This window comes from Podarcis erhardii (assembly GCF_964252035.2).
Source record: "Podarcis erhardii genome assembly, chromosome: 8".
NCBI classification, from domain to species: domain Eukaryota; kingdom Metazoa; phylum Chordata; class Lepidosauria; order Squamata; family Lacertidae; genus Podarcis; species Podarcis erhardii.
Genome location: NC_138499.1, coordinates 63,844,511 through 63,858,024, shown reverse-complemented (window position 1 = coordinate 63,858,024; position 13,514 = coordinate 63,844,511). Strand labels below are relative to the sequence as shown.

The 13,514-nt window shown below is 44.9% G+C and overlaps 1 protein-coding gene across 2 annotated transcripts in view; it reads right to left on the bottom strand.

Moving 5' to 3' along the window:
* Positions 1-1,697: 1,697 nt before the first annotated feature.
* Positions 1,698-13,514, bottom strand: part of ELOVL2 (ELOVL fatty acid elongase 2) — a 51,562-nt gene continuing 39,745 nt past the window's right edge. For both annotated transcript variants that reach the window (XM_081873164.1, XM_081873165.1), the window contains 4 exons: positions 12,320-12,491; positions 10,388-10,512; positions 8,116-8,250; positions 1,698-4,946 (listed from right to left, as the gene is read on the bottom strand). In XM_081873164.1, the coding sequence (XP_081729290.1) occupies positions 4,821-4,946; positions 8,116-8,250; positions 10,388-10,512; positions 12,320-12,491 (558 nt within the window). In that variant the 3' untranslated portion in view covers positions 1,698-4,820. The remainder of the gene's footprint in view (positions 4,947-8,115; positions 8,251-10,387; positions 10,513-12,319; positions 12,492-13,514) is intronic.

Genomic DNA, 13,514 nt, shown 5'->3' with positions numbered 1-13,514 from the left:
GGCCCAAATCGCAGCTCAGTTTTGCCTGCCTCAAGTGCCCATGAAAGGGATTCGTGTAGCACAGAAGGTAGGGCAGCACAGTTCTTAAAAGCCGTAACTGCCAGGTTTTAATAATGCTGGCAACATGGGTAGAAAACAGCTAAGGGGGCCTCATGACTTCACATTTAATCAGCACCTCAAAAGGAAATGGGTACGAGTTGTCTTGCACTTCTACCTGACAGAGTGCAGTTTCCAAATTACTTATTTTATTTTATTTATTAGATTTATATACAACCCTTCATCGCAAGACCTCAGGACGATTCACAAGATAAAAATACGATATAAAAGGACAAATAAATAATTAAAACAGAAACATCAAAATAATAACCCCCACACCCACAAACCATAGCTGTCAACCTTCCCTTATTTGGTGGGAAACTCCCTTATTCCAGCGCCATTTTCCACTGCTATCCCGGATTGTTGATATCCTGTAAATTTTCCGGATTTCAAAGGAAGCAGCTCCTCTCCCTCCCTGCCCGCCAGGGAGGCTCCTCAACTGCGTTGCTCGGCTGCCCAATAAGGAGTCTGAGAATGTGGGTGGAGCTTGCATGCCTTGTGCCGATCAAATTGGCCACATTGCCTGGGGACTCGCCTTTGCTCAGCACTTCCCAGCGGAGAGGTGACAGTGTGGTTTTCCTTGCTGCTGTATCCCTTTGCCAGGTTGCTGCGCTGTGGGAAGCACCGCTTGAGGCTTCGTTTGGCTGCTGGCTGGGTTTTCTGCCTTTGGCTTGGAGGGGCTCTACTGTGTATGTGTGTGTGTGTGTGTGTGTGTGTACGTGAGAGAGCATGAATGTGTCACTTAAGCTGATAGTAGGAATGCTGTAGCTTCACACACTTACTTTCACACAATGTGCAATTAACTTGGGGAATTTTTTTACCTCGGGATGTGGTGAGGTCAGTACTTCAGATTTACAAGGAGATCTGAGAGATGAATGGGAGATACGATTTGTCAGTATTAATGGACAGCTAAATAGAAACTTAACCCCAAAAGTTAGGACCAAGATTCAAATCCTGACTGGGTAACTTTGCTCACTAGTAACATTGAACCATGAGGACAAGATGATTGGACTGTGTTCTCGAAGCTACCAGCATGAGTTTGACCAAACTGTGGGAGGCAGTGGAAGACAGGAGTGCCTGGGACAGGTGAGGCTGCTGATCCCTTATTTCGGCTGCTGATCCCTTATTTCCAAGGCTGCTGATCCCTTATTTTCAAATCTGAAAGTTGACAGCTATGCCACAAACACATTTAAAAGGCTGTAGAATGTTAATCAACCAAAGGCGTGGTTGAAGAGGAATGTTTTCGACTGTCACCTAAAGATATTTAATGAAGGTGCCAGACGAACCTCCTCCACAAATGGGGAGCCACTGCAGAAAAGGCCCATTCTCGTATTAGCAGATTCCAGACCTCTTGGGGAGGGGACACATGAAGAAGGGCCTCAGATGATGAACACAAGAGTTTGAGTCAGTTTATATAGAGAGAGGCAGGATATAATAGGGCATGTAATGGGTGATAGAATGTGGCTCCTCCCCCCCAAAACCTAGTGCTGGAAAAAATAATTAACACCCTTCCCCCACCCCCGTTAAGCCAAATCTTGGGTATTTTCATATTCCAAGCTATTGCACTGTCACATAGGAAGAACAGAAGACCGCAAAATGCATTGACTGTAAAACGTGTTTTATTTTCAACAGCAAACACTGATACAGGAAAATAATTTCAGAAGTTGTTATCCTGATGGTTGTTCAGAATAGCAGCATGTTACTAGTTTTTGCGTATTCAGACATGTACCTGATTACGATTTTATCAAGTGGTTTTAAATCTACAGTGTATTTTTCAGCCCTTTGAAAGATTGAGTAAGGCAATGTTCCTCCCCTTCCCTGCCCCCCCAACTCATCCTTAAAAAATGAAACAAAAACCCTTTAAACCCAGGGGTGAGGTGTGCAGTTGCTAACACTACCAATAGCCTCCAGTGCCTGCCAGCCTGGCCAAGTTGGATGGGAGTTGGGGCTTCAGCAACACCAGCAATGGTTAGCCACCCCTGCTGTGAATGTTCGCTGCAAAGTAAACTCTCATACCTGAACTAACAAATACCAGGAGATCTGAGAGCTCCTCGGAATGGCTTGTCATTTTTGGATGAATTTCACATCCCCGATGCAAATGTTTTCAGGCTGTGTTTGGATTAAGTGTGTCTGTCTCAGGTTAAAATTCAAACACCTGTTTGTTCCAAGAGTTGTTTTCAGCAGTCATCAAGTGTTGGAAGTCAAGTGGAACCATGTCTCCCGGAGACGAAGGAATCAAGCACCCATCACGGCTTCAGCAGGCTACACATCTGTAGGTTGCTGAACATGGGAGCTCCTCACACAGGTGGGGATTGCTTCAGGCATTGTGGAATGCTGGTGAGAATTTCTATGCCAGAACTCTAAATTCAAGTGGATTTTATTTGAGTAAAATAGAGGCAAGGAATTAGTCACTTCAAGGATCTTTCTGGCAACACCCAAGTGGTCATTTGGTTTCATGTAGTGCTGTGTGTACCACCCTCTAGAGGGGAAAATTGTCATTGCTTCCTGGTTTCCACTTGAATTCCTAAAGGTTGATGGTTTCTAAGAATCAGATGCTTAAGGTGCTTTGATGAATCTTATTTTCTTACACCCAATGTGATACTGTTTTGTTGTTTTGCCCATCAGTGGCTACAGTTCACCTTCATAAAGGCATGGTGCATATATTTGGGGGCCCCCTGTCTTCTAGCAAAGCTTTTTTCTCCCCAGAGTAAGTCCTACTGATTTAAGTGAGAATCATTTGCAAGTAAACATGCTCAGGGTCACAGTCCTTGTGCCAATGCTGAGCTTTTAGGATTCTGTTGTGTCCTGCACCTGGACTCCAGACACAACTATTTTTTCCTTTTCCCAACGCTTCTGCCTCCTCATCCTCCAGGTTTTAATGTGTGCTGATTACATTTGGAGCCATCAGTTGTACAAAGTTAGGGTGCCAAATTGTCTAAGGTGGCCGGTCTTGCTTGCACCAACTGGGAGAGGGGTGGCCAACATGGAAATGAAATAATGGATGTGTGGAATGGTAAGTGTTTTACTTACGCTATCTGCAGGCAGCAAGGCTGAGCTGTCTTAGCTGCAGTGCTACTTCCTCCTGCTGATGTTTTGTCATAGTACAGAATCAATCAGCTGCTTGGTAGGCTGAATTTCTTAGGTTCATATTGGGAATAAAAGCTGCATTAAACCAAGCTCTGTCACTACCAGTGTCCATCAGCAGCAAATGTTAAGTGCCTGTTAAGTGTTCCACAAGATAAAACTGTTTGAAAGGGGACTGTATGCTTTGATGACACTTACGAATGTGTGTCAGAATCTAGCTTCTTACCACTGTAACCGTAGGCCATAGCGTCTGAGTGTCGAACAGGCTTAATCTGCTAGTAACAGAACACACCTAAAATAGGTATGGTGGCTGCTAGAATAGAGTAGAGAGAGAAGCACTTAAATGTCAGAGAAGGTGGCTCAAGCATGTGGGCTTTATGGACCCACAGCAAGAAATTAAGAAGGTGCAAAGCTCATGAAGTAGGGGTTCAGCTTCAAAACAGGGGCTGCTGGTGGTGCAAGTGATCCGACTAGTCATATTTTAATGCTAAAACTCTGAGGCTGCAATCCCACACACAGGACACTAAGTCCCATTGAAATGGGTAGGATTTATTTCTCAGCAAACCTGTATAGGGTTGCCTTAAGTCTTATCACTTTCGTGCTGCAGTAATGATGATGCCTGCCTGTAAACAAGCCCCTCTTCCTGATTTCCACATTACTGCTTCACAGGAAGAATATTATGGTGCATGTAGTGAACTTGTATTCTGCAGTCACACAGATTTAAAACCGGGGGGGGGGGGGTTGGAGATAAACCATACCTTTCTTGGTTAGCCAAGGAAGCTTTGTGAAGGGTAAAAGAGACAATAGCAAGGTGGCAGTCGGCTCTGTCAGGTGACCGATCGCTGCTTAGGATAACGGGTTATGCCCCAACACGTTTTCTGCAAGGTGATCTGGAGCTGGTTTACCTGTTGCAGCACATTTTTAAAGGGTGGCAGCAGCTACACCAGCATTTGGATGGTTTCAGGGTGGACAATGCAGTTCAGGTGTTCTTAGTTGGCACGTGAAGTTGGAGGAAATTCTAGAGCACCTTACACTGCCTCTTGCTAGAACTTGGAATAGGAGTAATCCTCTTACCTCTCTTTATCCCCAATGAAGATATTAACAAAGATTTTTAGTATACAAGTCACTTTTTTTCCTGGAATCCAAGGGGGGAACAAATTTAGTGTCACCATGCAACCATACTAAAACACACACTTCTTCCTAAGACAGAGATTATATACTGTATGTCTGCACAACTAATACCTGTGAACCTGCCGCTGGTTTCAATAGGTAGGATTTTGTTCAAAGCACCACCACCCCATACCTTCATTATCCCAAGGAACAACTCTGGTCGGGCATTCTGCCCACGATTAAAATTTACAAAATGTGGCTTTGTTTTGGCTGGGTGAAAGAGACAGCATGTCCTCACCGTTTCGATGGAGGTATTTATCAAAACACTTGAAACTACGTTGTTAAAAACAAGTCATCAATTGTGAGTTAAACAAGGGAGTAAAAATTGCTAAACGATAACGAAACAGAGTCGAATCTCATACTAAAGCTGTGCACAACTGCCTGGTCAACTCGTGTTTTGGGGGGCTTTAGCAAAAAAAAAAAAAAAAGAAGAAGGATTTTGTACACTACAGTATAATAAAATATATTTCTTATTGTGCTTTTTTGTTCAGAGCACCATTAGCTGCCATTATGTAGTCTTTATGGAACCCGTTCTTGACTTCTGTTACTAGAGAGGCCTCTTTTGTATTGGTTCTTGAAGGTCTTTTCCGATATGTCTGGAAGGAAAAACAGAAGTAATCAAAATTAGGACCATCCTCTTCTAAGTAGATTTGAATGTTTTTAGCCATAGCCAAAGTTCTATTTCCTACAGTTAAAAAGCATACAACAGCATGACTTCTATTTTAACAGTTTCCACTATTGATAGTGCCTCCTTATCCAGTATTTTTTCCAAAGGCTTTTGTCTAATGTACTAACATTTCTCCTCACAAAATAAACATACTCGGGGCTGTATCCAACTAAGGTTCACATCAAGTAGACCTGTTGAAATTAATGGACCTGAGCCATTAATGGGTCTACCCTGAGCAGGACTAACAACGGATGCAACCCCAATTGAATACTAGCCTTCATCAAGCTGGTGTTATGGCAACTGTTATAACATACTGGTGCTGGCTGTAGAATATCATACTCAACAGAATGGAGTAGATTAGTTTTTTCTCTGTTTGCACTTAAAATGTCACACCTAGGGAGAAAATGCATTCATTATCCACAGAGAAATCTCTTCCAGAAGCCCAGAAAACGGATTGACAGTTGAGAAGAACAGAAATGTGCTCCTGGACTTACACAGAAAAACTCATGGCAGATGCATTTATTTGAAATACATGGTATCATGCTGGAGAAATTCTATTTTTGTATGTGTTTGCTTTTGTCACTATTTAACAACTCTCTCTTAACAAAACCTCTTCCTTATAAGCTACCTAAACAAACTCAATAGACATCCTTTATAGAGGGCTAAAAAGAAATGGATCAGCAAAACCACTAGAGGTCAGCAAGGCAGCAGCAGTTACCCGAATGCTCACCACTGACTTTATCACCAGCCCTGCTGTGGCTTACTGGGAGGAAGAGGTGGAGGGGTGGTGGTGCAGTGCAAACCCATCAGAGACCACATTGGATTGGCTCTGCCAGTGTGTGTACACCAGCCTCACCCCCCTCAGCAAGCTATAGAGATGCTGCTGACCACCCAGCCGACTGCTACAGAGAACAACACCTACAACAAACTTAGATGTAGATCTATTGCATCTAGAAGTGATTTTATTTATACCTAACTGCAGGAAGAACTGCTGAGCTGTGCTATGCAATAAATTTACAGCTGTTTTGTAGTGTTCCCCCACCCCCACCCCAGGCTGTTGCTCCAGTTTCTTTTCCCATTTAAGCATTGCTGTGCAAGATTTCACAGGAAAGTCCTTTCATTTGATCCTTTCCCACACTGAGATCCAGCGCCGAGGGCCTTCTGACGGTTCCCTCATTGCGAGAAGTGAGGTTACAGGGAACCAGACAGAGGGTCTTCTCGGTAGTGGCGCCCGCCCTGTGGAACGCCCTCCCTTCAGATGTGAAGGAAATAAGTAGCTATTTTATCTTTAAAAGACATCTGAAGGCAGCCCTGTTTAGGGAAGATTTTAATATTTAATGCTGTATTGTTTTTAACACTCGATTGGAAGCTGCCCAGAGTGGCTGAGGAAACTCAGCCAGATGGGCAGGGTATAAATAATAAATTATTATTATTATTATTATTATTATTATTATTATTATTATTATTATTACAGAGGTTGAATAGAGTATGTCACAGTAGTTGCATTCTGTCATTGGTGTGCTATTTCTCTGTGACACAACAGCATAAAATTCCAACCCTATATGTATAGGATAAAAGGGGTTAGCCATGCTGCTGTTCTTTTTTTAAAAAAATAAATAAATAGGCACATAGATACGTAATTGGGAGACCTCTGTATAATGTTCGTGAAATTACTGTAGGCAGGGGAGGGATGTGCTTTGCCACCTTTTTTGAAAATGCAGGGTAAGCATTCAAGCGCTAGATTTGCTGAAATGTGAACAGCACTGCTCTTACAAGCAGCACTGAATGTGCTACCATCTCAAATAATTTAGATAATAAAACAAGTAAAGATAATAATATAGTGTAGCTTTGAGTACAAGAAGAACGCTGTAACTCTTAACAGAAGAACAGCCTTGAAAAAGAAAAAAGTGGAGCATGTGAAACAATAGCAAAGCAAATTTATTGCACGGAAAAGGTGCTTGTGCTCTCTCGCTTAAGAATCTGTCGCTGGAACTAATGTTGCCCTTGATTCTGGCCCATTCTGCACCCGGAGAAGGGATAAGAGCCACTGTAGTGTAGTGGCTAGAGCAGGCATCCCCAAACTCGGTCCTCCAGATGTTTTGGGACGATAACTCCCATCATCCCTAGCTAACAGGACCAGTGGTCAGGAATGATGGGAATTGTAGTCCCAAAACATCTGGAGGGCCGAGTTTGGGGATGCCTAGGCTAGAGTGCTGGACCAGGATGTAGGAGACCAGGGTTCAAATCCCCACTGAGCCCATGATGCTCACTTGGTGTCCTTTGAGCGGGGAGGGGGGAGAGTCACTATCCCCTAGCACTACCTTGGAGGGGGGAAATTGAAAGGAGAACCCATGTTACCTTCAGCTCTTGGAGGGAAGGTGGGATGTAAATTTAATAATAAAGCTAATACTGGATTAAATATTTCAGCCCTGCTTCACCAAGAAAGGTCTGCCCACAGAAACAGCTTCTACATATGCAGCAGATGAACCTGCATTGCAAAGCCCAGTTGGGTCTGGGTGAAGCGGCCAGATTATTTTCTTTTGATGTGGATGACAAATGCACATTCCTAACTGGGCCTGCCCATCATTTTCCATTAGGACTCCATTGTAGCCATTGAAGCATAATTTTTGCCTGTATTTTCTGCCTGCTTGCTGAAGCTTTGTAGTACAGAGTTTGCTGGATTCTGCTGAATTGGTGGACACACTAGTGGACTTAATCTATCTTTTCATTATAAGTGAAGGTTCGGTTTGATTTTGCTGTCACGTTTCCTTTCCCCCACGTTTCTCGGGAACTGAATACCGGCAAGGAGCCTTGCAACAAAGGCTCTTAACATTGCAGAATTGGACACACCAATAAGAAACATTATATCACACTGCAGTGGATGTTGCATAATTGCTGACGGCAATGACTCTGCTTCCTTCACCTCAGTGCCCCCTTCAAGTTCAACTCAATGAGCAATTTGAGGAAGATCCTTAAAGTTTGTTTTAAAAACCAGCATGGGGTGGAAACCAAGCTTGACTCCGTTAAAGCTAGGAATGCCAAGTTTCAAGACACTCTTCATTAAGCATATGCAGCTATCCTTTTCCTGTTCAACTTACCTGAACATAGAAGTTAACAAACAGAATGACCAATGTGGCCATGTATGAAGACTGGAAGATGAGGCAACCAAATGGAAATCCACATGGCTTCACAACTGCACTGAGCGTGTGTGTAATGGTGAGCAAAAACTGGATCTGTTGAAGAAAGAAATATCAGTGCCCATCATTTTCAGGATTAGGCCTTCCCCAGGTGAAATTCATTCCCCTTTCTCATGGCTGATAGTTGTGTTGTCAATCTACAAGTTCCTCTCTACCACCGTTCACCTACATTTAATACCCAGGTTGTTAATGAATGTATAAAAAATGGGCAGTTTCCCTTTGGAATGGCTGTTTTGTTGGAGAGAGAAGCCAGGGTGACTCCACATCAATTCTGTTCAGAAAGTTACAGGTCGCACCTTGACACCATAGCGGCAGTGTTGACTACTCATACCTGTTGACGCTTGTGGCAACACCAACAAAAATAAGGCCATTAATGTTTTAGGGGTTCTTACATATTCTGTTCACCTGGCCTTAATATCTTGAATAGTTTGCCACAAGGATCCTGCTTAGTGCAGGAGAGCTGTGATGTCTGATGGCACCAGCTTGGAAACTCTTCGGGTGATGAAGTGTCACTTAATGCATGAGTTTTCTACAAGTCAAGACAGAAGCATGGAGCAGCTGTGCTCCAAATTGCAACAGCGTCAATGTGACGGGCATAACACTATCCCTCAAGAGCACATCAAAGAACATGCCCATATATTGTCTCAGCACAGAGCAGCTCTGGCTATTACAGTGTTGCATAGGGGGCAGGATGCACAAGTGCAATGGCCAGTTATATCTGGAATGTGACTTGCATCTGTGCCACACAGGTTGTCCTTCGAATTTAAACCTAGGCAAGGCTCACACTAAAACATGGGGCAGTGTCAATGAGTAGAGGGATCAACTACAATTACACTGGGGCTACTTCTGTTCCTGCCAGCACTTGGTATTGCTCCAGTATAGTACCGTATTTTTCGTCCCATAGCAGGTCGGGGAAACCTAACCAGGTCGAGGAAGAGCGGGATGGCAGCGCTGCACCTCCCTGCTGTCCCCTGAGCTTGTGGGGCTGGCCGATGTCTGTCCGGCGCTTCAGGGTGCCCCGCGCTGGGCAGCAGGCTGCTATCCGCAGCGTGGGGAGCCCTGCGGGGAACTCCTGCAGGGCTCCCCATGCTGCGGATGTTTGTCCAGCACGCGGGGCGCTCTGCTTCAGGGCGCCCCGCCCGCCGGGCGGCAGGCTGCTATCCGCAGCGTGGGGAGCCCTGCGGGGAACTCCCGCAGGGCTGCCTAGGCTGCGGATGTGTTCCCGAAGCGCCGGGCGCTCTGCTTTCAGGGCGCCCGATGCTCCGGGAAGCAGGCTGCTTTCCGCAGCCTAGACATCCCTGCGGGACCTCCCGCAGGGCTGCCTAGGCTGCGGATGTGTTCCCGAAGTGCCGGGCGCTCTGCTTTCAGGGCGCCCGATGCTCCGGGAAGCAGGCTGCTTTCCGCAGCCTAGACAGCCCTGCGGGAACTCTCGCAGGGCTGCCTAGGCTGCAGATGTCTTCTTGAAGCCTGGAGAGCGAGAGGGGTCGGTGCACACCGACCCCTCTCACTCTCCAGGATTCAGCAAAAGCCTGCATTCGCCCCATAGGACGCACCCAGATTTCCCCTTCATTTTTGGAGGGGGAAAAGTGCATCCTATAGGGAGAAAAATACGGCATATTCCCCCACCCCACCCACAAAACCCCCAGTTCTTATAAGATTCTTGTGGCTTTTCAAATTTAATTACTTCCATCACACTTCTCCCAAATACTGGCCTTGAGCAACTCATTGCCTGGCTGTGTGTTCCTTGCTCCCTTCTTCCAAGACATAAGGTCTCTTCATGGTTCTCGTGGTGGAGCAGCTAGACTGAGATGGCCCCAAGCCTGATTCTATGTAGAATTAGGCATACACATCTTAGAAGATTTGTGTTGCAGACAAACCCACTACATCACGCTGATTCCCACATGCAGCGTGAATGTGTAATGCATGGTGCAGATGTGCATATACATGTTTGGAAGCTGGGATAGGGCTTTGGCTCCTTGCCATTGTGCAAGTGTCCCTGGACAGTGGAAGAAGAAGGAACACAATCTGCCTTGAAGAACTAAAAGCTTCCCCACCCTCAACTTCATCTTCCATTGCAAACTGGCTCATTGCTAGCTTGACCTTGCTACACAGGATTTATATATTTATTTTCAGAACTATGGTCAGTACAAATGACAAAATGTTGTAAGCGTACCAGTTGTGCCTGAGTGAGGTATTTCTTCCACCACAGATACTTGCGCATGGATGGAATGACGGACAGTCCATAGTAGGAGTACATGAGGACGTGGATAAAACTGTTCAAGGTGGGTCCAAAGAAACCTGTGATTGAATTGAACACATTGTTAAGAGTTTGCTTCTGAGAATTCTCAATACTATCAATACTATGGTTCACTGGCAATGTAAAGAACTGGCAGGGTTTCCTTTGGCAGCTGAGCTCAGAGCCTCTATTACCATGGCATAGGAGTGTTACATAATGATGGTTCCATGAGTTTATGCTGTTTTCCTTCTTGTAGTCTATATGGGTTTCTTTCTAATCTTGTTCAAGTGGTGTTGGTTCTGGTGGTGAGTTGGCTCACAACTGCTGCTGGGGTGGCTAAAGCTGCTTTAAAGGACAGATAATCCAGGCTTGGGCCACTGGACTGGGAAGGTGTCAGTGAAGCCATATCTCTACAGCCTAACCCTACACCTGAGGCCATAGAGATGTGGCTCCACCAAAAGGGGATTTGCAAGCACCACTAAGTGGGTGGTGCCTGCAAAGTTCTGTGCATAGTTCCCTGCAAACACTGGTGATTAATCGGGCTTCGCAGGCTGTGCATTTGCTAGCATGGTTTGATTCCAAACTGCAGGCAAAAACATGCCATCTGATGTCATTAGGATGTCAAATGATTGACAGATAGACTGCCACACCTGTCAAACTCGATCTGTGGGGGATGGGGACGATAGCACCTTACTCTAGCCTTTGAAATGTTTCTCACCCCAATATAATTATATGCAAGGAGAATAAAAGGGAGTGATGGAAACTGGGGGGGGGCAGAGGGAAGTTAATTAATAAAAATTTGGATTAGATATGTATATATAAAAAGAAAAAAATGTTATTTTCAAAAATGAAAAATAAAATATTTTTCTTTTAAAAAAAAGAAGAAGTTTCTCACCCTTGCTCTATCATTTTAAAACTGCAACCGGTTCCTGTGTTAATAGGCTAATTAGCTCAGAGTCATTTCCTTTACTTCACCTCACTACAAGGGGAAAGTAGATCTATGAGACCCCTCCAACCTTTGCTCTGCCGGAGGACTACAGAAAATTCTTGCATCCTCAGTATTTCTCGTTGCACAAAAGAGACTCAAAAAGGAAGAAGCAGGGGCTTCTGCACAATGCTCACAAACCAAGATCGGGATGGTATGCATGTGAGATTTGAACTAGTGATCTCAAGGAATGTGCTGCAGTATTCTAGCTGTTCTGCGCACTTTAATCCATCACATCATCTGCAGGATACAGGAGGTGTCTGAGGTCGATTCTACAATATACTGTATTTTTCGCCCTATAGGACGCACTTTTTCCCCTCCAAAAATGAAGGGGAAAACTGAGTGTGTCCTATGGAGCGAATGCAGGCTTTCGCTGAAGCTTGGAGAGTGAGAGGGATCGGTGCGCACTGACCCCTCTCGCTCTCCAGGCTTCAGGAAGCTATCAGCAAGCCTGGGGAGCCCGCAGGAGTTCCCGCAGGGCTCCCTAGGCTGCGGATAGCAGCCTGCTGCCCGGAGCATGGGGCGTGCTGAAGCCGTGGCTGGGGGGGGGAATAATTTTTTTTCTTTATTTCCCCCCCCCCCAAAAAAACTAGGTGCATCCTATTGGCTGGTGCGTCCTATAGGGCGAAAAATACGGTACTAAATGCAGCAGAACATTTCAACAGAGCAAAATGGCAACTGAGTTGCTGCTGTGTGTTTACTTCAGACGGAGCGTGAGCCTAACAGCTTACTCAACATTTTGTTCATGTTTACTAAATGAGATTCACCTCCACTTTCCCCCAAATGGCAGGACTGCATAGATCTGCTGTTAGATCTATCATATATGAAGGTACTCTAGGTATGTTGCCTGGTTACATTTTAAGTCTGCGTCTCCAAATACTAACTTTGTCCGCAAGGTATCCAGTTCATGACGCACCACCAGATGTTAAACATAGTGGCGTGATGATAAACGTGAAGGAAAGTAATCTGACTGTTTTTCTTCCGCAGAACAAAGAACATCGTGTCAGCAAATTCAATGACTTTGGAGAAGTAATACCACCACAACACCTTTGCCACCTGCAGGAACAAGACAGATGAATTAATATCTCTCTTCTTGGAGGAACATGTTCTGCTATCCTTGAATAATCCTTTAGTCAGGCAAAACTCAGATTTAAGATATTTTCCTATGGCTTAAAACAGGGGCGATGAACCTGCCCTTCTCAAACTGTTGTTGGGCTACCACTTCCACTTCCACCATCCCTGGCCATTGGCTGAGAGGAGTTGTAATCCATCAACATCTGGACTGCCTCAGATTTCCCATATCTGGCTTACAGTAATAAAAAATTGGGTACTGCCTGGTCCTATGCAGATGCAAGCCCCCCCCCCCCCCGTATTCCATGGGGCTTACTCTTTACAGCCACAGGTCTGCACTTAAAAGCTCTGTGTCCTAGCTTTGCTTTTTGCCTTGGCGTTTTCTCCATGAAAACTCACATTTTAGTGCTCAATCACAGCAAACATCAATTCAGGTTTTCTGCGGGTTGCTGTTCGCTCCAATTGAGCTTCAAAGAGGGGGTTTTAAAGAGCAAACAAAAGGGTTCCCAGACACAGAGCTTTTAAGCATGGACCATGTCTGGAAAGAGCAGTGTGCACAAGCCCAGAGAGTGCAACAGATTCAGACTTCGTTCCTAGAGGTAGTCTTAAACACAAGCCATTGGAAGTAATCCTCGTAGATTCCAGTGGGATTTAATTCTGAGCAACTACAATTCCTGTCTTAGAAAAGGAACCTACTTAGTATGCAATGCTGAATCCCCGAGCAGCTGTTGTTTATTAATGCCCTCTCTCCTTTGCATTTTCTCAGCAAGGCTTCCAAATTACTCCTCAGAATCACGATCCAGCAGCAGAACTATGCAATTCATGGTGGGCTTTGCAACAGGGTATCAGGCTCTAATAATGGATAATGAATTGAGCAGAACAAGTAAATTGTGCGAGGCATTTACATATGGCCCTGCATGCCGTTGACTGTGGAGAAATTCTTACACACGGTGGGAGTAAATACAATGTTCTCAGCTTACAAAGAACATGCTTGCTATATGCAGAGGC